This window comes from Typopeltis vanoorti, chromosome 22 (genome assembly GCF_054136105.1).
Source record: "Typopeltis vanoorti isolate ZY-2024b chromosome 22, IOZ_Tvanoo_1.0, whole genome shotgun sequence".
NCBI lineage: Eukaryota > Metazoa > Arthropoda > Arachnida > Uropygi > Thelyphonidae > Typopeltis > Typopeltis vanoorti.
This window is the reverse complement of record NC_143570.1, coordinates 21,816,344-21,841,652: the sequence shown is the minus strand read 5'-3', so window position 1 is coordinate 21,841,652 and position 25,309 is coordinate 21,816,344. Positions and strand designations below refer to the sequence as shown.

The window sequence follows — 25,309 nt, the reverse complement described above, 5'->3', positions numbered from 1 at the left end:
CTCCACTATGGTAAAACAGGCCTCAGACCACGCACTTCAAACACATTACAAAATTAAGTAGAAAGGCACCAAAATCTGGTTTGAAAGAAAGTGCAAAGAAGCCTGTGAAATGCTGAAACATCATCCAGATCTAAACAAGAATGATGGATTAATAATTCCAAGAATCTGGAGGACCCATCTTCAACCCATATTTTTAATCATCGTTATATTATTATACTGATATGTATGAAATGTTTATTTTATTTTGTGAATTTATTTTTAATTTTGTATATATTTTATTTGATTTTTTTCCGCCAGAGATCAGGCTAGGTTAAGTTCACTATTAACAAAACAATCAGATTTATCTTACTTTTGTGTAGTGTCATGTAGCTTGTGTCCTCTACTTATGTATGCTTTCCTGATGATGACTTCAATGCAGAGGTCGAAACATCAAATATTATTTTCTTAATTATAAGTAAAGTAATTATTCCAACATATGTGTTTTTGTCTCCATTAATTCTTCACTATGAAAGTCAAGAAATTATATTCTAGTTTAATTCTTTATTCAAGTGTATGAAGTGAAGTAGCTATATATGAAGTGAAGCCGCTATATACAAGTAGCCTAGTTGTGAAGTATCTTCACAACTAGGCTACTTGTATATAGCGGCTAATGACTTCACATTAATTGCCTTAGTACCCCATAATGCAAAGCAAACATCCTTTGAGGTGTGTATAATGCTATGTGTTATGGGAAGGGCTACTGTCCAGATCAGTTTCGACCTTTATTAAGATCTCATTGCTGGTAGCCAGACCCAGAAGAGAAATACCAAATCTGGGATAATGCAGAAACCATATATTTCCCACGTACAAGTAGTGAAATGGTATCTCTTCATACATTTTAGATAAATTATGGACTCTACAACCATGTTATAAATAACTATTTTAATTTCCCGACGTTTCGACCTTCATTTTCAGGATTTCATCATCTGGAGCATACACATAAATACAGAGACAAGCTGAATTACATTTCACACAGTATGCTACTTATGGTCGTATTTATAGTTAACTCTTAGGGAGAAAGGTTAAGTGGGTAGAATAATGTGCCTTCCATATGTTTGGGATTTATAGACCATCATTATTGTTAAGATTAGGGTGGTTGATAAGAATCTCACAGGATTTACGTTCATACCATGTTTTGGTGTGATGTAAGCAACTGATGCTTTTCCAGTCAATTCTATGTAAAGTGTTCAGGGCATGATCAGAAAGGCCAGCTTCACCATAGTTATTATATTTAATGTGTCATTTATGTCCCTTTTGTCTGATAGGAATTGTGCATCCTGTTTCCCATATATAGAGTTTGATTATAGGTGCCATAGACATGGTATACTCCAGGGTGGGCCAGCGGAAGAAGTGGGTCTTTAGATGAGTTGAGTAGGCTCTTTAATTTTGCAGGAGGTTTAAAAATGGCTTTAAGGTTGTATTTCTGTAGTATTCTGTTTATTTTATCTAATGTCTCTTTAATGTATGGAATGGTTATAGTTTTATTGTAGTCTAGTTTATCTTTGTTTTTTAGTGAGGTCTTGTAGAATTTTGTTGATAGTATTTTGGCTGTAACCATTTTTTAGTAAAGTATTGCTGATAACTTTAAATTCATCTTTAAGTGCTTGTTCATTGGAGCAAATCTTCAAAGTACTGTTTTTTAGGGTATTAATGACTCCTAGTTTTTGCTGTTGGGTGGTGGTAGGAGTTTATGTGTATATATTAGCCAGTATGTCAGTTTCCAGTAAACAGTGAAGGAAAGACTGCCAGAAGGAAGATGTGTGATAAGTGTATCTAGAAACGGAAGTGTGTTCTACTTTTCAATCTCAATTGTGAACTGTATGCGTTGTTTGTGTTGTTTGTTTAGGTGGCTGAGGAAAGTGTCTAATGTCTGGCGGCCATGGGGGGGGGGGGGGCAGATAGCTAAAACATCATTTACGTATCTAAGCCAGACTTTGGGTTTTAAAGGAGAGGAATCTAGGTCACGTTGCTCAAAATATTCCATATAAAAGTTAGCAATGGGGGTGGGATAATGGTGATCCCATGGCTGTACCTTCTTTTTGTAGGTAGAAAGTTTTTTTTTCACACAAAATAACCAGAATGTAATACATATGCGAAGCGCGCCATGATATCGAGAGGGAATTTGTCCTGTAAAAGAAGGATTGTGTCATTGATTGGGACATTCATGAAGAGTGCAGAGACATCAAAACTGACTAATAAATCATCTTTTTTCTAATGTAATGTCTTTGATTATGTTTATAAAGTGTTGTGTGTTTTTGATATAGCAGAGGGAATGACCTACCAACTCCTTGAGTGTTAACGCTAATTTCTTGGCTAGGTGATAATTAGGGCTGTCTATACCTTCGACTATCAGCTGGATTGGTGTGTTTTGATTGTGAAGCTTTAGTAGACCGTAAATTCTTGAAGAACAAGCGTAGTGCGGAAGTAATTTTTTGACTGTATCTTCAGGCCATGTAGACTAATTTTAGTAGCTTCTTTGCTTTCTTTTTTTATTCTATTGGTTGGGTCGTAGTTAACAAGTTGATAGGTACTGTTGCCCGAGCGTATCAGATTCATTTTTTCTAAATATGTGGTTTGGTTTAAAATAACTGTGGCACTGCTTTTATCAGCTCTAGTAATTACAATGCCGGATTTGATTTTAGTGATTTCACTGCTGTTAATTCATGTTTTGTTAAGTTTCTCATGCTTGTTTTTTATAATTTACATTTAAAATGTTAGTGGTTTCTTCTTTCTGATAGTCTTTCCTTCACTGTTTACTGGAAACCGACACATACTGGCCAATATATACACATAAACTTCTACCACCACCCAACACAAAAACTAGGTGTCATTAATATTCTAAAAAACAGTGTTTTGAAGATTTGCTCCAATGAACAAGCACTAGATGAATTTAAAGTTATCAGCAATACTTTCCTAAAAAATGGTTACAAAAATTCTCTACAAGACTTCACTAAAAAACAAAGATAAACTAGACTATAATAAAACTGTAACCATTCCATACATTAAAGGGACATCAGATAAAATAAACAGAATATTACAGAAATACAACCTTAAAGCCATCTTTAAACCTCCTGCAAAATTAAAGAGCCTACTCAACTCATCTAAAGACCCACTTCCTCCACTGGCCCACCCTGGAGTATACCATGTCTATTACACCTATAATCTACCTCTATATATGGGAAACAGGATGCACAATTCCTATCAGACAAAAGGAACATAAATGACACATTAAATATAATAACTATGGTGAAGCTGGCCTTTCTGATCATGCCCTGAACACTTTACATAGAATTGACCGGAAAAGCACCAGTTGTTTACATCACACCAAAACATGGTATGAACGTAAATCCTGTGAGATTCTTATCAACCACCCTAATCTTAACAATAGTGATGGTCTAAAAATCCCAAGCATATGGAAGATACATATTCTACCCACTTAACCTTTCCCCCTAAGAGTTAACTATAAATACGACCATAAGTAATCCAGAATCTTAAATCTAATATAACAATTGTCATTTTAATTAGGACATCATTGTTACCGTAAGAAAACTATCTACATGAAAGAATGTTTCTCTGATGTTATCTTAAATAGATTATAGCTTTCATGCAGTTTTTAACTAATTAATTAATTAATTATTTTTTTTATTAATTTAATTTTTTTTTATATTCTATTTTCACCAGCAGTCATGCCTGTAGAATAACCGTTGATCAAATCATTGTCTCTTTAGCATACTGTGTGAAATGTAATTCAGCTTGTCTCTGTATTTATATGTATACTCCAGATGATGACCTTAATACGAAGGTCGAAACTTCGGGAAATTAAAATAGTTATTTATAACATGGTTGTAGAGTCCATAATTTATTTAAAATGAATGCTGATCACCGTGTAACACTAAAGGAAAGGTATCTGTATCTCTTCTTATTTTTAAAATACCCTGAATTAGAGCTAGTTGATGAAAGATTTTTCATATACACTTGGATAAAAAAATTAAACAAGAATATAATTTCTTGGCATCTTTTATTTAACATATAAACAAGTGAAAAAAACTCTCAGCAGAAATAGTAGTGGGATCAGTGATATTTGTGTATGTGGAAAAGATCTCTAAATGTTCATGCAGTAATACAATTCACAAGTTTAATTATCTCATAATTAATAAATTTACACAGTTGTTTGCACCACTTAATTGCTGGTCTGGTTGACTGAGTAGTTAGCATACCCATTCTCCATTCTCCAGGCTGTGAGTTTAAATCCTGCCATTGGCAGGGATGTTTGGAATTTTATTTAGATGGAAGTGGAAGTTAATTGGCTTGTGCGAGACTATTGTCCCACTTAATGGAAGTGGCTTGAAAAGTTCATTGTTGGATCTCTAGACCAAGGTTTCTGTATTATGTGAAAATAAACAAAATTAAAAATAAATAAATAAGAATAAATGAATAAAATAAAGCAGTTAAAAACAACCTTAATTCACCTATGGTACTAATGTATTATAGGTTTCAATCTTTTGTGGGTGAGAGTTATATAAAAAAGAAAGAAAATAAAAAAAATACTAAGACAATAATAGATGCTTTCTGAAATATGAACATTGTAGCATAGCTGTGATAATTTAGTTTAACTAATCTAATAGTTATTTACCAGGGGGCGGCTCGTGCATAAGCACTGTGGAACTGCAGCACCCCCAATTTTTCTCGATATATAAATATATTTATTAATTTATTTATATTTGCTTGTAATATTTAATTTTATCATCAACAATCCTATACAATTCTCTTATTCTGTATAAAAAATAATAAAAATCCATCTTGTAGCACTTAGAAGGGCAAAGGACACTATCAGCACTGTGTTTACCACAGTGTCATATTGCTAGTATTTGCTATGCACGCAAGCATATGCACGTCATAGTGAGATGTGAGCTATTGTGGTAATGCGGCACTGTCCGTGCAGTTCCAGTGTTGTTTATATGCAGTTTGCACCAGTAGTATAGTGTTCGTAGTGCTTATTGTGTTTACTCTGTCTCTTTATTTAAATATTTGGACATTACAATTAAAGACATAACATTTGTTATAGTTTTTATTTTAGAACATTATTGGGTTATGATAATGGATTTTATTTTTAAGTAATTTTGAATTATATTAAACTGTATAATTTTATCAATAATAAACAATATTTTGTCACGAAACAAAACAAGAAGAATATATTTTATTTTTAAGTAATTTTGAATTATACCAAACTGTATAATTTTATTGAAAATAAGCAATATTTTTTCATGTTTAATTTTTTTAAAAATTTGTACCATAATTTTGATATTTTATCCAAACATGTATACACTGTACTTACAGGTGTGTATGTATATTTCGAAAGTTGTAGCACCCCCACAGTTTCAAGCCATGAGCTGCCACTGGTTATTTAAAAATTCTGTTTATGACATTAAACAATAGGTTAATTTGGCTAATTTCCTTGTTTTATTTTGTATTAGATGAATTAGACATCTCTGTGTTCCTTACTGCTGATGAGTTTTCAGTTATCAGAAATTACCTGTATATGGATAATTCTCATACATCGTATTGGATGCTGTTAAGCAAATTGTTTGGAAATAATAATTGGGTTAATGATAGCAAGATTACTGAATTACTCAGAGTTCCATTAATGAGAGCATGCGCACATTATTTATGTAAAGAAAAAAGAAGAAGCTATGCACTAAACAGTGTTGGTAAGTACTGTCAAAGCTACAGATTGAATTTTGAGTTATACTGTTATTGTGGCAAATTAGTAATATGAAATAGGTAGGGTATTCTCAGAATAATGAGATGTTTGTACATAAGATATGTGCTCAATATGTGAATAATGTGTACATCACTAAAGAGAGGCATCAGTTATGATGTATCTGATGATTGTAAACCTAGACTCGCTGAACATTGTCTTACAATCATAAACACAGCCACTTGAGATCTCAATAATATTTAAACAGTTATATTGCTGGACTGTATCTAGAAGTAAGTATAATAAGAGAGCTGGGCCTTTCTGGTTCTCTCTCTTTCAGCAGTTTCTTGCAATGCATTATGCTGGCGACTAGTGGTGTATCTCAGGGCTCAATACTTATTGCTCTGTTGTTTAATTTGTATATTAATAATGTGGGAAATAATTTGACTGGAAATATCAACTGTTTGTTGAATGATGCAAAACTGGGAAGAGCCATAGTCAATGAAGATGATGTAGAGATCTTGCAGATGACTTAAATAAGTTGGTGGTATTGGCCAAATGTAAGGTGCACTTTGGGAAGATGCAAAGTTTCATTATGAGAGAATATTAAGGATAGTGACGGATCTTGCTCCACCTTTGCTCCGAGTTGCCCTGGTGTTGTACTACCCAAGTGATTACTTACACTTGGGCTTGCCGATAGTTTTTTCGGCATGAAACTCTAGGATTTCGATCTGAGTTTTGTACCCAGCTGGAATAATACGGGATTTACCATCTCCCTTAAACTTAACTTATGTTGCCGGTAAAATAGCCTTTTGGCTTGTTATCGTAGTAAAATATATGGTTGTTAAAGAACACACTGACAAGCAGGGATAGGGAAGTTATTATTCCCCTTTATAAGACATTAATTAATAAGGCAACATTGAGACTACTGTGCACAGATCTGAATTCCTTGGCGACCAAGAAGTGGTTGAGAGGATTCAGAGGCCAGTGACAAATATTGTAGCAGGTTAGCGGAATATGAAAAACTAATGAAACTCCAAGAATGGTTTGCAATTTCCAGAAATTAGCCGATAGGCATAAGAGAGGAGTATGATAGAAGCATATAAGTTATTAAAGGGATTTTATAGGATTGACACTGATGAATTTTCAGTACAGTGCAGGTGGGGAGAGAATGAGGAGTCACCCATGGAAATTATGTAAGAGTGTGGTTAACACAAGCATGTTAGGAGTAGATTTTTTGCTTGGAGAGTAGTGAATGGGTGGAATGCATTGTCAGAAGTGGTAGTGAGTTCTTCATCTGTGAATGAGTTTAAAGAGAGAGAGAGAGATATGATAGATGGTATTGTGTGAATAATGGCTAGTGTGTCAATATAGGGTCTCCTGTGTTGAATCTTCTGAATCCAAGGAGATATCTGTATAATAATAGTAATTATCATCAGCATAATGTGTAGTCTCTTAAGTTAAAAAAAATCTATTGTACAAAGGAATGAATATTCAGTTCTTTGCCTGATGCTGCTAAGATGGGAAGGATCATGGTAACCTTATACTTTGCAACATTGAACTGGTATTCATCATTCTCTGCTCACATTATCAGTCTATTCAAATCATTCTTTAGGATCTCTATATCAGTTTCATTTACCATGATCGTTCCCATCTTAGCATCATCAGGCAAACAACTGATGTCATAACCAAGTCAAGTTTTGCATTTTCTTACATTTTGTAATGGTTAATTGAATGATGTTTTTTATTAAAGATATATTTTTCAGAAATTTTCAGTATTTTTTAATTTACAGGTTCATGAAGGTATTTCCCGCAGAGGCACAAATACTGTACTTACAATATTATACAGTACTGTATACTGAGATAAAGAGCCAAAAAGACTTCACTTCAGGGATGCAAAATTATACAAAATTAAGTGGATATTGAATCCAACATTATTTCAAAGCCAAATATAGAAACTTTAAGATGGAAATCTAGGAGTTTCATGCTGAATATATAGAAACCATAAAAGTTTCAGCGGATCCAAGGCATAAGCCAACACCTGGTTCAGTTTCGAAATAATGTTGGATTCAATATCCACTTAATTTTGTATAATTTTGCATCACCAAAGTGAAGCCTTTTTGGCTCTTTATCTCAGTAATTGTTGGTACACCTTTTGGCAACTCATATGATAAAGAATAACTTCTGCATCACTTCAACCTCGGTATTTACATTTGGGTCTACCTACTCACTGATGACACCTCAAAAAAGGTCAAAACTGGTTGGAAGCTGGGGGGGGGGGGGGGATAATGAATGGCAATGCTGTAGCCTGCGAAGTTAACTGAGGCACGGCTGTTGCTGTTACCCTTCCAGATGAACAAATGAGCAACTCTGCTCGGTGATGGGGGAGCCTGCTACTGTGTAGAGCCAACCGGTTCTCAGAATTCTTCTCAGTGGCAGGGTGAGCCCGTTACTGAGGGGGAACAACGCTAAGTTTCTGACTTTCTTATCCTGCAGGTCGCTTGTTATTAAGTGATCCTGGGGATTTTACTAGTTTTTGGAGAGGTATCCCTGCACTTAAACAAAGGGAAACTGGTCTGGGTAGTGATTCCCCCTCCATAATATATAGCATCATACATGTCCGTAAGGAGATATGCTTTACATTATGGAAAATACTAAGGATAGGGATCAGAACTTACTCTACCTTTACTATGAGTTGCACTAGCCTAAACCAGGTGTTGGCTTATGCCTTGGATCCACCGAAACTTTTATAGTTTCTATATATTCGGCTTTGAAATAATGTTGGATCCAATATCCACTTAATTTTGTATAACAGTACTGTATGTTCTTGAATTGCATAAAATTTCATCATATAATTTCTTCTCTTACTTTCATAATTTTTTATGAAAAAGTTTTATTACTGATTGTAAATGACATAAGAACAGAAAAATGCAAAACCACTAAGCAATAACTTTGATGGTGGCTGCTCTTCTAAGCACGACACCCAGACCAGTACCTAGGTCATCTGCGGACGATTTGGTGCCCGCACGTCACACCTGAATGGTGCGGCGTAGGAAGCAGCTGCCGCATAGTCTCAACGGCTGCCTTGATGCTTCCGTTCTAGTGGCCTCATCGCCAGAGCGATCGCACCGTGACGGTACGAAAGCAACTCCGGCTAGCGCTGCCTTTTAACGCGCGAGGCACGAACGGTATCGTTGCAGTGGCTAGACGGGATTCTGACTTAGAGGCGTTCAGTCATAATCCCACGGATGGTAGCTTCGCACCACTGGTCACTCGACCAAGCACATGTACCAAGTGTCCGAACCTGCGGTTCCTCTCGTACTGAGCAGGATTACTATCGCAACGACTAGTCACCAGTAGGGTAAACCTCACCTGTAATCTTTATCATCAGGTTATGCTCTCTTACAGTATATAACTGCAACAACCTTGAGGTTCATACCCCTGACTAGTACTCAATCACTATACACTACTGCAACAATACTGATTTCCACTAGTGCCCGTTCTAGTGTTCTCTTACAGTATACAGTTGCATCAACCTTGAGGGTCACCACCCCTCCTAATACTGTCTCTCATTATACTATTTCATATCACTAGTGCCCACTCTAGTGTTCTCTTATAGTATACAATTGCATCAACCTTTAGGGTCATCACCCCTCCTAATACTGTCTCTCATTATACTATTTCATATCACTAGTACCCACTCTAGTGTTCTCTTATAGTATACAATTGCATCAACCTTGAGGGTCATCACCCCAAGTCAACCTATTATAAAATCAGTTCAGACTCTCTTGGCAATGTGTTTCTATCTTTCTTTAAGGACATAAATGCCTTAATACTTGCCACTATTAATAATTCTCCAGACCTGTATAGTTCATGCTCTCGCTCTCATCAATACATGCACCAGCCAAGGCAAGACCACTAGAACTTTCTTTGAATAGCTCTGAATTCAAATCCTGCTTTTATCACTTGCTTTCATGTTCCTTTTCTAAAATTAGCTTAAAATAAAAACTAACTTACATACTAACTTAAAAACTAGTAACTCAATTCCCCCTATCCCTAACTCGGAACAGCATTTGTCCATACTAGACTTTGTTATTTAGAGTTTTTCATAAAATATTTATAGAGCTTTTTTATTTATAATATTGCATTTTTTATTTACTTGTGTCGACTCAGAGAGTCCAACAAACCGCAGTCACATGAGAGGCCCAGTGCCAATGAGTCGGGATGAAAGACAGATTCCCTACGTTATATGCTCATAGGGGAGCAGCGAGAGCCTTTAGGGCACTCTCACCTCTTCCCAACCACAGACAATGGTAGTCAGATAGCCAGAATTCCCTACGATAAAGCTCGTGTGCGTAGGTGCACGGGTGGGATGGCAATTCCCCACGTTAAGAGCAGCATTTTTCAGTAGTAACATCCCTACTGAGCATACTCCTTAGGCAGTCTCTGTCTGAGGCCTGCCAGACCTGCATATTATCACTAAGTGACTACAGGAATTATCAAGTGTGCAAAAATGCACTCACCAGGCTTCCCCTGGTGATTTACAGCAGCCATCAATGGACTCACACCAACGAATTATGCTACTGAAAAAGAAAATCAAAATGATGCCTTTAAAAGACATCTGGAGACCACTTCTCCACATCAAGTGTTGCTTTCATAGCAATCACCTTCGGGACCTCTCTGTGAGGCCAGCCGGACCCGGTGTGGCGTGAGCTGTCTCCGGGAATTAACTTCTGTGCATTATGCACTTTCCCATATCACCATAGAAATTTGACTATAAAAATGTCATTCAAATATAATCCTGCTAGATATTTATAAAATCCCATTACAATCTGTGCATTATGCACTCTCCAATCACACAATATACAAAGAAAATTGGCTAGTTATACTCCCTTCAAAACTATCAGTTATTTTCTTACTAAGAATGTTTTGTTTCAATATTTGCAAGTTCCTTATGGTAAAATTGGATGGTAATTTAAAAACATGTATCATTTGGTTACTTGTAGACAGTGTATTATCACTCAATGTGCTATTTGTTTTGATGGGTTTACTTATACTGTAGTTACTGTAAAGTACTTGGCAATATTTTGTGGTTTTTTGATTCAGCAAACAAAAAGATATAAAAAATTTCTTTATTTGAACTGTAAATTTATTAATATATCAATACATAAAAAAATTGCTGTGTACATATAGATGGAAGATATTCATACTGCTGACATGTGCATCTTTGATCCATGGCAGCTCTCTCTGACCCTGTGGTCTGTACCAATAATCACATATTTTAGTTTTTGGGGAAAAAAATTCATATGCAATGAAGCATTATAGTCTGTATATGTCACCAGTTTCAAATCCACCTCCATTTCTATAATTTATGCAGATAGCTTTCTGTGGTGTCCTGTGAAATTCTTTTACAGTAAAGTAACTTTTTTTTATACGTTAACATCGCACATGAGCGGTAGCAAAAATCTATTGTACAGCAGTGCCATGTTAAAAAGAGAGGAGAGATAGAGAGAGAAAGAACTTATTGTTTTTCTTGAGCAGCTGACTGTAAGCTGTAGTCCTTGTGGAAAGGAAGGCTTCATGTTGGAAGCTTAATGGAATATTATTATATCATAATAATATTCCATTAAACCTCCAACATAATGTTCTCACAGCACTTAAGCCTCAACACACAGAAAGGAAGGCTGTTTCATTTAAGTACAGAAGTTAATGGAATCAAAGGGAGCTGGACCTTTATGTTTATCTCTCTCTCTCTCTTACACACACACACATGCAGAAAGAATAAAATAAGAAGTTGATTCATTAGTTTTGAAGTTGAACTGTGAACTGTGAATTGAATGGATGCCAAAACAGCAGTGAAAAGTGCCTGACTCAGTAGCTCAATTGGTTAAAGCCACTGATTATTTAACCCTTTGAACATGCCATATATATATATATATATATATATCTACATCACCTTACTTCTGTTGGATCCTATTTCGTCTTAACCTATACTTTGGATCCGTTAATTTGTCACTACGATGTTCTTAAACAAAAAAAAAATAAGTTGCTAGTTGATTTCTAATCCAAATATAGAGAAAATTTGTATTTATTGACTGCACCACCCTATATCTAAATCAGTCTAAGAATTAAAGTAAAACCAACTCTCAACTATTTCCCTTTTATGTGTTGTTATTATGTATACAGGCCGAGTTTACTTAACTTATTTAATTCACCCGCTTTGGTTTGATTATTTTATGAACGGTGCAGTAAAAGAGATTCAGACAAAGTACAACTTTAGATCAACAAAACAAACATTTAATATAGGCTTACAAATCATACGCTTTAGTTTAAATCACTGAATAAGGTATTACAAACATTTTAGCTTATCTGGTAATATAGTCATATAATTTCAGGCAATGGTTAATCTGTTGTCTGAAATACAGCTTTCACAAAATTCAATTAGCCATTTGAAAAGGTTCAATGTCATAAGTTCCTTAGTAACCAACTACATTGATATCTTATATGTAGGCGGCAACGCTTCTTCACAAGTATACACTCTTAATCCACACTCCAGCTATTCTCTGCAAAAATTACTGTTAATGTAGAGATATTTTAGGAAGAAACACATACATATCTCCACACAGGAGTAACAAAGTTGGTTAATTCTTACCGGTAAATTTCCTTGTTCATCTACTTATGTACAGACACCTTTTTTAACTGTATTCACTTAAAAAAATTAACAGCACTCATTAAAAACAAAACAAATCCTCTTAGTAATAACTAAATAAATTAATGGTCGCAATTCACATAGTTAAAAGGTTCTTGCTTGGAGCAAAACGCTTGTACTATCTTTGACATCACTTGACCAATTCAGTATTCTACCAATAACTCATGAACTAAGGTAACATGCAGTAATACTTTAACTTGAAGTTTTTATGCACAGTTGCCTATTCTTCCAGCATTTAATTAATCTTTCAGGCACTATATCTCTTAGCACAGCTATCGTTTAAATTTTACTTTGCTGCCTCTACTTATTCTCTTAGTTGCTCCGTGCTATTCTTCAAGTTTCTGTGTGTCTCTGAAAGGTCGGTCTTGAGTTACTAGACCGACCTTTACTAGCTAACTCGAGCTTACTTACTAGCTAACTCGCTCCTCGAGTTAGCTAGTAAGTTGCAGAACAACAAATAAAGCAACGGAAGATAGCAAAGTAGTTCTGCAACTTACTAGCTAACTCGCTCCTCGACTAGTAGACCTTAGCGAGCTACTTCGCTGAATCGCTGTTATCTCTCTACTTGCTATTATCTCACTCTGATTCCCCGAATGAATAATTTTCTCTGTTCTTCGCTTATATATCCCTTCTTCCCGCCAAAATTATTCTTGTGCTCTCTTCTACTAAAATCCTTTTCAGCCCTTCAATACCGATCTGCCATGCTCTGTTCTAAACTCACACTCGCTATCTTACATACGTCTCCATGACAACTAAAACAAAATATAATAAAACTGAGGCATTGCACAACGTTATACCTCTACATACAGGAACAAATAAGGAATATTTACATTTCAATTAATATGCAGTTAAAATGTTGAATACAAATTCTTACAATATTAACATAGCAATAAATAAAATAAACTTAATATTTTAATACAGAGTCTTTTCACTATTATTATATATCCTTGATTAATTAATTAATTAACTATTAATAGAACTTAAAGATAGTTACATGAATATTAATTTATAAACAAGTGATTTACATTAAATAATAATTACAAGTCTAGCTTATGTGATGGAAGATCATGTTGGATTCTGAATCAAATATTAATTACTCAAATCTATATATATTCAGAATCCAACAAGAATAGAATAAGAAGTTGATTCATTAGTTTTGAAGTTGAACTGTGAATTGAATGGATGCCAAAACAGCAGTGAAAAGTGCCTGACTCAGTAGCTCAATTGGTTAAAGCCACTGATTATTTAACCCTTTGAACAGTTAATGCCATATATATATATATATATATATATATATACAATACCTTACTTCTATCTCAAAACACTGTTGACACACGATTTCAATTGCTTTCCAATTTTCATCATGTATTATACATCCTAAAACAATTTTCTGTGACCATGAAAGTAGAAAAGTAATCTGAATCAAGTAACCTGTGAAGGTTGTCTAAATTTGGCTACCGTCAAAAAGTACTACTGAGGAAACTGACCATATTTTGATCAGATTCAAGTGATATTATTATTATTATTATTATTATTATGTGACACCTCCAGGGAGTCCAAAGACTCATTGAAGGAGAGTGTGTGAACAGCATCGAACGATTTATACCCCTTCCAACCACTAACCACACTCAAACTTGCTTAACTTTTGTGTGAGCCATTAGTAGCAGAGGCTCTACCAATCAACCAACCTTTGCTGGTTATGACCATTCAAATTCAGCAGAAAGTGAACAAGGCTTAGACAGTTATTCTAAATGCTGTGATCTGTTTGATAGCACTAAAAATTTTAACAACAATGCTGTGAGAGTCACGAACAAGTCATCAGCGACAGTGTTGTTGATAACCATTTAGTTGCCAACAACAGTCACTACAACACTGCTGATAACTATGTGGTTGCCATCAACAAAGTCACTGACGACAATGATGTCAATAAACATGCAATTTTCCTCAATTCATATGAGGAAATTTGCACTGCTCTTCACTTTTCTTTAACAATGAAGATGACAAGGAAGTTTCTTAACAAATAAACAAAATAAGGAAGGAATGAACCTGAAAAAAAAAACAAAAAAGGGTATTTTGTAGAAGAACAATTTGATTTTGATGCAGATAAATATGGAATCAGTGATAACTGTAGTATCAGTAAAAAAATCAACTGAAAGTAATTATTTCAAACCTTTTTTTGTAAAAAAAAAACATTGCTAATAATAATGATTTTGTTATGAAAAATACTGAGGCAAAGAGGAATCCAAAATAAAGAAATGGACAATCACCACATTTCAGAAACTGTATTAATTTTTTTTTTCAATGTTGTAATGACACATGTAAAAAAAAAAAAAAAGACTGATTACTCTCAGCCTACCCATTTACTGCCTAGATGAATGTCAGCTGCTTTTGAAACTGTTGCATTTTTGTGATAACAATAAACAGCCTAAAAGAGATAGTTTGTGCAAGCTAAAAGTGATTGATCATTTGACCAAAAAAAAAAAAGAAAAAGAAAAAAAGTTCCAGGCAGTTTGTTCCTTACAAGATACATCATTTTGGAATAAAAGTGTTTGCAACCTGTGAGACAGGTTATTATTATTATTACACCCTCTATGGAGTTGGCAAACTCATTGTGGAAGGTTCATTCAGCTGATAGCATATTTATCATACTGAATCTTAAAATCCTTAATGCTCTCTACATTAACAACATATTCCAGTAATGCATTCCATTCACTCACAAGCCTCCATGTAAAAAATCTATCCTCACACCCCTTTTTCACCACATTCTTACATAACTTCCAGTGATGGCCTCTGCTTCTTCCCTTCTTGCCTTCTAATCTTTTTATAATCCCCTCTGGATTAATTCGATAAAATCCCTTCACTAACTTAAATATCTCTATTGTATCACCTATCACCTATCTGCATAACTCTGCAATCCACATTCCTTCAACCTCTCTCCATGTCTAACATTCCAGAGCCCTGATATTGTCTTTTTTACTTGTCTCTGGACTCTCTCCAATCTTTCCACATCACATTGAAAACCAGGTGACCAAATCTGAGCACAGTAGTCCAAGTGCAGTCTACCTTTATACGGTGTCACTACCGCTTTCTTATCCCTACATGTTAGTGTACTTCTTATCACAGCATCTATGATGTGCAATCTTTGCAACACTTGCAATATGCCCTCTAAACTTCAGTCTGCTGTCAACCATCACTCCCAAATCTCAAACCTCATCCACTTCCTGTAGTACAGTACCATCAATATAGTACACAGCCTTATATTCTGCACTCCAGAATGCAACACCTTGCACTTATTAATATTAAAACTATAACACCACTCCTTTGTTCAGGTCAAATGTCTGTTCAGATCATCCTGAAGGGAATTAACTTGAACAGTGATACTTATAATTCTCCCCAACTTTAAATCATCAGCAAACAGCTGAAGATCCCCACTCAGTCCACACGATATATCATTTACAAACAAGTTAAACAGTAGAGGGCTGCGAGGGACAAACCCTGGGACATACCACTGGTTGCCTTACTTTTTTTTCAGACACTATTCCATCATACACGACTTGCTGGTATTGTTCAGAGAACTAATATTCAATCCATCTAACCAATATACTATCTATTCCCATCCTCTGCAGATTGTACACGAGCTAATGATGTGGTAATCTATCGAATGCTTTTGCAAAGTCCAAGAATATCACTGTATTTTTTTTATATATATATAGTGAAACCTGTGGGGTATCCATAACTAAAGAATAACATTATGCCACAGTAAATAACTTTTTTATTATGTAAATGTTTCGTCTTATGTATTATAAGACATTATCAGTACAACTAACGAACAACAATAGGAATTGAATTCAAAATCAAAACAGTAGGGTGCATGCTTAAATTGGAATCCCTCTATGTATACATTCGTGTGTAGAGGCTTAAGTGCTGTGAGGACATCATGTTGGAGGCTTAATGGATTTTTTACAACACTCAAAAAGAATTAAAATAGAATTTAATACTTCCTATATTTCATCCTAGTCACTAGGACATCTACGGGGATTACAAAAACAATTAATGTAACATACACACAAATAACAAACAATACTAAGCCCAACCACGTGGGTGACACTAAAGTCCTATCTAGGTGGAGCGCCCTCTAAGGGCAGTAGTAGGTGGCCTGGAATGTAAGATTTAGGAAACACTCATCACCAGAGGTCCCACCTTACATTCCAGGCCACCTACTACTACCCTTAGAGGGTGCTCCACCTAGATAGGACTTTAGTGTCACCCACGTGGTTGGGCTTAGTATTGTTTGTTATTTGTGTGTATGTTACATTAATTGTTTTTGTTATCCCTGTAGATGTCCTAGTGACTAGGACAAAATATAGGCAGTATTAAATTTTATTTTAATTCTTTTTGAGTGTTGTAAAAAATCCATAAATCCATTAATCCAACATGATGGCTATGTATACAGTCGCATGTTCATGGATTAAAAACTACTGGGCTGAAATTAAAATTACTTCAAATATAGCAGATAAATTATTGAATACAATTAAGGATAACAATTTCCCAAACTTTTTGGAATAGTGGGATTAAGATTTTGATTAAGATTAGGTGGAGGTTTGATTAATTAATCTTAATCAAATTAAGAATTTGATTAAGATTAAAATTAGGTCTATGAAATAAGGCTTCAGCACTTTCTTTATATAACTGTTCATGTTTATATGTGGATCTATGTAGTAACTTGGCATTTTGCCATTGGATCCTGTGGTTAGAATTTTCGATTCCATGTTGTGAAAGGCCTGATTTGTGAGGGTTGATAAGGCAGATGTGGTCTTGATGTTCAGAGATATGTTTATTTAAAGCTCTTTCTGTTTGTTCATAGTAAGCCAAGTTACACAAACATAGTATATACCAGGCAGCATCACTGGTGAACATTTATCTTTTGGAGAAGGTAGCAAGTTGTGGATTTGGTTGATGGTTTGTAGGTAGCAGTGAGTTGATATTTTCTCACAATTTTTGCCAAATGTTCAGAGATGCCTCTAATATATGGAATGGGATTCCTGTAGGCTTCTTCTTGTCTGGGTTGATTTGTAGGAGAGTGGTTAATTATTTTTTGGGTTGTTATTGGATTATATCCATTTAGTAATGCTGTTTCTTTGATAATTTCCGATTCTTGTTTTAGGGAGAAGAATCTTCTGAAGAATTCCTAAAACAAAAATTGAAAATATTGTACCTCCTCCATAACCTTTTCTTTTCCAACACAGCTTGCTTGATCTTGCTGTTCATCCATTTCACTCTTACTCTATTTAGTTGCCTAACTCTTGGAATGCAGTTATATTGCTTGTTTCAGATACTGATTTACTTATGAATTTCCATGCACTGTGAACATCTTTTCTGCACAGCTCATCTCCCAACACATTGATGCTAGTTTACCACAGAGTTTACCACTTTATAATTCTACATGTATCTTTTTTGGCAGTAATACCCTTTTCTTGTTTCACCACTTCCTAAACAAGTGCTTCATGAACTTGCTCTTCAACTGGTTGGCAGTGTTAATACCTCATATTACATCTTATGAAGTTATCACCAAATCCAAGACACTAAAGCCTCCAGTTGCTTCAGTTGCATGCTGCTTAAGATATTTATCTCTCAGAAATTCAACACTCAATCTCCTTGTTCTCATATACTATCTCTTCCTTCTATTCTATATTCCTGTAATTAAAGTTTCCCATCAAGATACCTTCTTTTTACATGCCAAACCAATTTCTTAAACATTTCAGAATCATCAGTATTCCCTACATCCCTGGCCTATAATAGCATCCTGTCAGATACACTAGCCTGTTAATTTCATTTTCATACCACATAGATTCAAAATCTGCACATATACTATCAACTTCCACACTTTGTGGACACAATTCCACTGCAATCATTAGCAGTACTCCCCCCCCTCCTCTTTTCATCTTCCTATCCATCCATTTCTATTCCCAACATCGCATCATCCTCAGACAACTACATTTCACTTATACTGATTATCTTTGGACATGCTGACTCAATTAATGCAACAAACTCGGCTCTCTTATTTCAAATACTCCTCACATTTACATACAAATATAACAATCCCTGTGTCTTTGAGACCATTCTACTAGCACCAACATTCTCTACTCTAGCCACTATGTCAGACCACTCCTGTTTCCCAGATCCTGATCCTGACTGCCATTCATGTATGTCTCATCCTCATCTTAATACATGCCATCACCCTGTTCTGCTTCAACTACATCTTCAACCGTATATTCATCTTCCTCCTGTTATATAACCCATTTGGCTCTGCTTTCGTGCTTCACAAGTACCCTTTAATCGTTAGCTTCATTAACTTCTTGATTTTGTGGCTTCTTAGTAAACAATAGCCTTTCTAAATGCCCAACACCAAATCCATTCAAATGCAATCCATCAACTTTAAACCATTCCAGCTTTCCTTCAAATTCACTCAGATTCACAAGCTGTGCTCTCCTTCTCAATTCACTATTGTCATATCTGGACAACACACTAATGAATTTTCCAACAACACTATTATCCTTCACCTCCTGCAATAGTGCCCTCAAGTCTCTATCAACATTCCTTTTTTCACCAACTAAATCGTTTTTGACCACTACTACTACCACCACTAATTCTGATGCCCAAAGTATTAGTTATTTGTTTCAATGTTTTACCAGGAAAGCATATTTTGTGTACTTTATTAGTCATCACACCTCTAATGATCGAGTCCTCATATACGATATACAATTATCTTTTGATTCTTTCTTCATAATATTAATTCCCTTCTCATTCACATCTGCCAATCTCTTCTTTAGGTGTTTAATCTCATCTTTCAGATGCTTCATTTCACTTTTCATTTTCATCAACTCTTACCTAATCACTTCTACTATGGCCCAATGCTAGCTCCCATGCTTTCTTTCTTTATGTTCACAAATCTTTCACATTTTTCAGTGCATACATGAAACAATTCTTGCAATGCATCTATTAAGAAAAATCCAGGGCAGAGCTCGATCTTTGTGCTGCAGCTTTCCATGCTGCATACATGTGTTTCATTATGGATGCCATTTTCAGAAAGCAGAAGCAATAGAAACAAACAAGTAGCAAAACACAAATAAAAAAACAAAATTCCAACAACAAATACTACTGAAGGATACTCGCATCTAGCATAAAAAAATTGAAGCACAATTATATGGTAAAAAGTCACACTATACACTACTTAAAAACACTTTTCTTAGCACAGCTCAAAAACACTGCTTCGACCATGACACATGTTCACTCACACCACCTATTATTTTATATATCGAACATTAGAGTTTATATTGGTGTGACTACAGAAATTGTAAACTAGGACTTTGACATATCTGATAATGTTGTAATACTGTAACATTATATATTAATAACACATTATTAATTGGTGTACAAATCCAGATTTGTTCAACAGTTGTATGTGTGGGACAGTGAGGGCAAATCAACTTTTTTCATTCTTCTTCCCACAAAGTTAGCAATTTTTCTGCATATCTTTTTTGTGGCTTATTTTTCATAGGTTTTTTCTAACTGTTTATTCATATCTATTTCTTTGATTTACTCTCATTTCCTGTTATTCTGGTATGCACTTTTACTCAGTAGAACTTGGTTTACCATCCGTCTAGAGTAAATATGTTTATCAGATTTCTGGCTTGTCATGTTAATGCCAGGTGGTTATTTTGATTTTTATGTCATGTATATTGATCTTTCTGTTACTATAAAGGGTGGCAATCTTTTGTTAAGAGTTGTTAAATTCTGATTACTGAAGATATAGAAATGGTAACCAGGCTGTTGTAAACTATTCTGCCTGATTATTTGAACAGCGAGTACGTAATTTAAAACAACATTCTTTTATAATGGGTCATCTATCAGAAACTATAAAAAGAACATCTGTTGCTTCCTTCTATTTTGCTCCCATCAGTTAAGCCATATGCATTGTTTCTTTTACATCCTTTCCTTCTCCTTAATATCTGTTTCCATACAATCTTTACTACACAGCATTTGCAAGTTTAGCTCAGTGTCAGCATTTCCACTATATCTTCTGAAGTAATTTCATATTTAAGGCTTATTTAAACAGATCAGTATTAAACCAGCAATAAGACAAGCTGCTTCAAAGATATTATCCTCTATATTAGGTTTTTGTCTGTTCTTAGATGTTAATTCCTCTTTCCAAGTGAGTGCAGTATATGTTATCAGTATCAAAATGGTTCCTTTATATGAGGGTGGTCTGAAAAGTTCTCGGCCTCAACCATAGATGGCAACACTATCGACAAGATTTATTTTTGTAAGTTGATACATCTGTCATAAGCATCCAGGTGAAATTCAAGCTTTCTCCTTTATGATTGGCCACACTAAAATGAAACAGTGCATGTGGGTCAGTTAGGGAAAACCAAAAGGAGATATGTCAAAATTCATAGAAAAATTAGAAAAGGGACAGGTAGAAACAAAATACACTAGAACGATCATTGGACAAACAGTCTTTGCATCCTGACCACAGTTCATGAAAATTGCATGAAGCTCTCAGGAAAGGGAGAGACAGGCAGACCAGTCAGCCAATATTGAGTCCTCATTGTGTAATAGAATATAATAAGAATATGGAAGCATTTGACGGGTCAGGTGTTGATAATAAGTGCTGTTGAATATATGTGTAAGGCCTGGATGTGGTACAGAAAGTTTTTTGCCTCCTGGCAATAAGTTTTAAATTCTCAGGCACTGTACAGGGTAAAAACAGGGAAAACCATAATTCTTACAGATTGAGAAATTTTTCATAACTTCTATATGCCAAGAATAACCATTCAAATAGACATCTATCAATCCCTCAGATTGATAGACAGACACTTCCTATTCACACCAAAAAAAAAAGAAAAAGAAAGAAAAAAAAATCCCACAAGGTATTGCCTTGTGTGTTCCAAATATCTCACTTGAAAAAAAAAAACAATATATATGTGACAAATATGGTGTTGCCCTGTGTGTATAACCCTGTTTTTTTGGAAATTCTCATGAAATGGATAAATTGAAAATTTGGTTAGTATTTTATAAAAATTCTGGCCAGAATTTCATAAATCAGCAAGGAGGATTTGGCTGGCTTCTGTTATCTCAGCCATGAAAAGGTTAAGATTAGATTTGGTTTTCTTAATAATGTACTTAAAAAGTTATCATTATTGCAGTATTGGGACTTGTGAGTTTGATTGAAAATTTTGTTCTTATAGTGAAACTTAATGTATGATGATCAGAACAACGTTCTTCTTTTTTCCTTGCATTTCTATTCAGAAATTAGGGATAAAATAGCATCTTTACTGCTGTTAAATCAGTGAAACTGCTTGTCCTGCTATTTTTAAAGCAATGTATTTAGAAATTTGGAGATTAAATTTTTTCAACCTCTCTCTCTCTCTCTCTCTATATATATATATATATATAACCAGCATCCCAAAGTACTGACTGATAATGCCTTAGCTATTACTCATTTTGAATCCTCTTCGGTTTCTTCATCATAATTGAAATCATGCCAGCCTGGTTGGCTGATTAGTGTACATACTATAGATTCATAACCTTTCATGGGTGGAAGTCACATGATTAAAGAAAAGCTACCCTGATTGGACATGTGGATAGCATCTCCAGTCTCTAACCAACAGCCTATAGTTTTTGAATCCCACTAGCAAGGATATTTGTGAATGTCTTCTTTAGGTGGGAGATGGATTTTATCACCTACTGTAAGACAACCACCCCACTTAATATAGGACCGAAGTGGCTTGAAATAGTTCCTCTTCTTGCTCTCTAAAGGTTTCTGCCTAGTCCCTGAAGAGAACCAACCAGTTTGAAACAGCTATCAGGCCAGTGAAACCTTAATGAAATGCACTAATAAAAGCAAATATATGGCCTCCTGGGCAGTGCTCATGTTCTTTTAAGTAATGAAAGCTAAGGCTGCTTTGATGCTAAGGATTGTATTCTCATAATCTCTCTGGTTAAAATTTGGAAACTTCCTAAGTTTCTACATATTGGCTTTGAAATAATGTTGGAACTTTAATATTGACTATTTCTATATATATAAAAATATATATATATATTAAATAAATAAATTTAAATAAAAATATTATCCCATCCACAGGCACTTATACACTATAGGTTTATAAATTTTAGCAAGTGGGAGTTGCATAATATGTGAACAGATTTGCACAGACTACTATGTGCAAATCTGTTTTTTCCAGTGGTTGTACAATTGGACAAAACTTGATAAGACTAAAGTTTTGTCCAGTGGTACAACCACATACTGTCGGACCACACACAATGCCATTAAGAGTCAATTCGTTTTGAAGGGAAAGGAATGAGGCGATGTACGAATTCATCACCAACATGTGAAATCATGTGCTTTATATGTAAAATTTTCCAACTGTTGTACAAGCAAAATAGTTATCACTTTAAAAACTAGAATTTTCATAAAAGAAAAGCTAATTTTCTGCCATATAATAATAAACACCCATCATTGGTTACCCTCTTATTGGAATGAATTCACCTTCTTCTACCATGTGCAGAACTGTCGAGGAGTCTGACAGTACTTATCTTATTGTCTCACATATCATAGCAGCAATGCACTTGCAGTCTTCATAGTTCACTGATGAGAAACCCATGTCTTTCTGGCTGAAGAGCTTCACTCCTCTGCTGCATCCCCCTAAGGTTGAGTATTTATGCTTGTAGACCTATGTGTTCATGGGTCCTGTTTGCCTGTTTTGAGGGATGGAAAACTAGAGCTTCTGGGAGGAGAAAAACTTTCCTTTCTGAGACTGGCTAACTCACCTTTTTATTGAAAAGACCTGATAAAGGTTAATCTTATCATAGACAGGATTCAAACTGCAGAGGCTCTTCTTCATATCAGTCTTAAAATAAGAAACATTTACCTTTTGGTTCGTAACCAAGATTCATATCCTCCTCTAGGACGCAAGCTTTTTTTTTTATATGAATCCCACCCTTGAGAGATTGTAAATTTTATTTTATTTTTATACCTTACACTGAAATCAGTGCTGCATGCTATGTATCAACATGTAGTACCAGAAGTGGCCAAAGTCCCAACATTATCCTGCTGTGCTATCCAACTCAAGACCTGTTAAGATTTCTGAGGAATCTAAGCCATTCTCTGGTTCTGGTAAGTTTGCCATGCCACTAGTGGGCCTTGCAGGGCACTCAGTGAAAGTATGTAGAAATCATGAGAAAGTTCAAAGCTCAGTAAGTTCATATGACACTGCTGACACCACACCCCTCCGAAGAATACAATTCTACAATTCAACTTTCTGCATCCATACATTTGCCTAATTTATCTCTTCTCTTTACTACAAAACCAGGCTTTCTCACCCGAAGTTATTTGGATAGTTGAAGTTCTTCCAATAAAGGTTGGAATTTTATCCAACCTTTATTGGATAAAAGTCTTTATAACCTTATAACCTCTAGAACCCACACTGCTGTTGTGTCTTTTGACACATTCTCCATGTGTGCATTAGCAATATGAGTTCAAAGTTTCCATACCATAACAGCTTGTCTTGCAGTTATCTTCACTTCTTTTTCCCATCCAGTTGTATAAGTTGTATGATGCAAAATTGGGTAGAGCAATAGTTAATACAGATGATGTTCAAATTTTGCAAGATGATTTTGATAGACTGGAAGTCTGGGCAAAGAAGAATGGATGTCGATTTAATGTGGCAAAGTGTAAGGTTATGCATTTTGGGGTGAAAAGATTACCAGCTGTATATCACATTGATGGAACTGAACTCCAAGAAATTGTCAAAGTCAGAGATTTGGGAGTGTTGGTGGATAGGGAATTGAAGTTTAGAGTGCACATAGCAAAAGTGGCTAAAGCAACTCATCTGATTACTTGGTTACTGAAGAATACTTTGACAAGCAAAGACATGTAGGTTAAGACCCCCCCCCCCATCTTGACTACTACATGCAGATCTGGTCACTTGGGTTTCTTTTCAATGAAGAGGTGGAGAGGATACAGAGGCAAATGACTAAGGTGGTAGCAGGTCTATGGAATGAACCTTACGAGAAAGAATAGATTGAAGATTTGTAGGTTACAGAAATTTGTTGACAGACAAAAAAAAAAGGGTGATATGATTGAGACATGCAAATTACTGAAGGATTTTTTACAAGATTAATACAGAGGAATTTTTTCAGAACAGGTCTGGTGGTGGGAAAACTATGGTAAATGGGAACTGAGCAAGAGTGTAGCTAGCAAGGATGTTAAGAGCTGAGTTCTTTTGTAAACTTTCAAATTTAATGTTCTGACATCATATTCTTTGAAATTCTTTTTCTGCTGAAGTGTTTGAGACATTGGAAAGGATCATCCAAAAGTTTGATGTTAGGTGTAGCAGCAGATTCTACTTCTAGCACACAAATAGCTTTGTTGGTGTCTGCCAAGAGAACGAGTGGTGGCAATCTGCTCCTGTAGAAGAGCAAAGCTAGTGCATCTATATATGCAGAGAGCCTTCAGTGATGTAAATCAGTGCTTTAGTTTAACACAATTCGGGATCACATTATTATACCGGTAGCATTTTAGAAAGGCTAATCGATTTAGTTGTCTGGAAATCTTCAGCTTTAACTTTCCATATTGATGGATCTTGTATGCAATGGAATCTCCGTGGATGATCGTAATTCTTGTAGATAAGCTTATACATTGTTAGACACTTCTAATTTTTTTAGTAAATGACAACATAAACTAAATTATTAATTAAGAAAACTTTAATTAATAACTACCTATATTTTGGCAATGTTACATTGCTATCTTCAGGGATCACAAAACAATATGTACATGCAGGCACTCACACTAAGCAAATGAG

At 35.1% G+C, this 25,309-nt stretch overlaps 1 protein-coding gene across 2 annotated transcripts in view; it reads left to right on the top strand.

The window, feature by feature from the left end:
* LOC150094207 (malonyl-CoA decarboxylase, mitochondrial-like) overlaps positions 1-25,309 on the top strand; it is a 136,251-nt gene that overhangs the window by 91,110 nt on the left and 19,832 nt on the right. For both annotated transcript variants that reach the window (XM_090412012.1, XM_090412011.1), the window contains one exon: positions 5,514-5,747. In XM_090412012.1, coding sequence (XP_090268138.1) covers positions 5,514-5,747 — 234 coding nt within the window. The remainder of the gene's footprint in view (positions 1-5,513; positions 5,748-25,309) is intronic.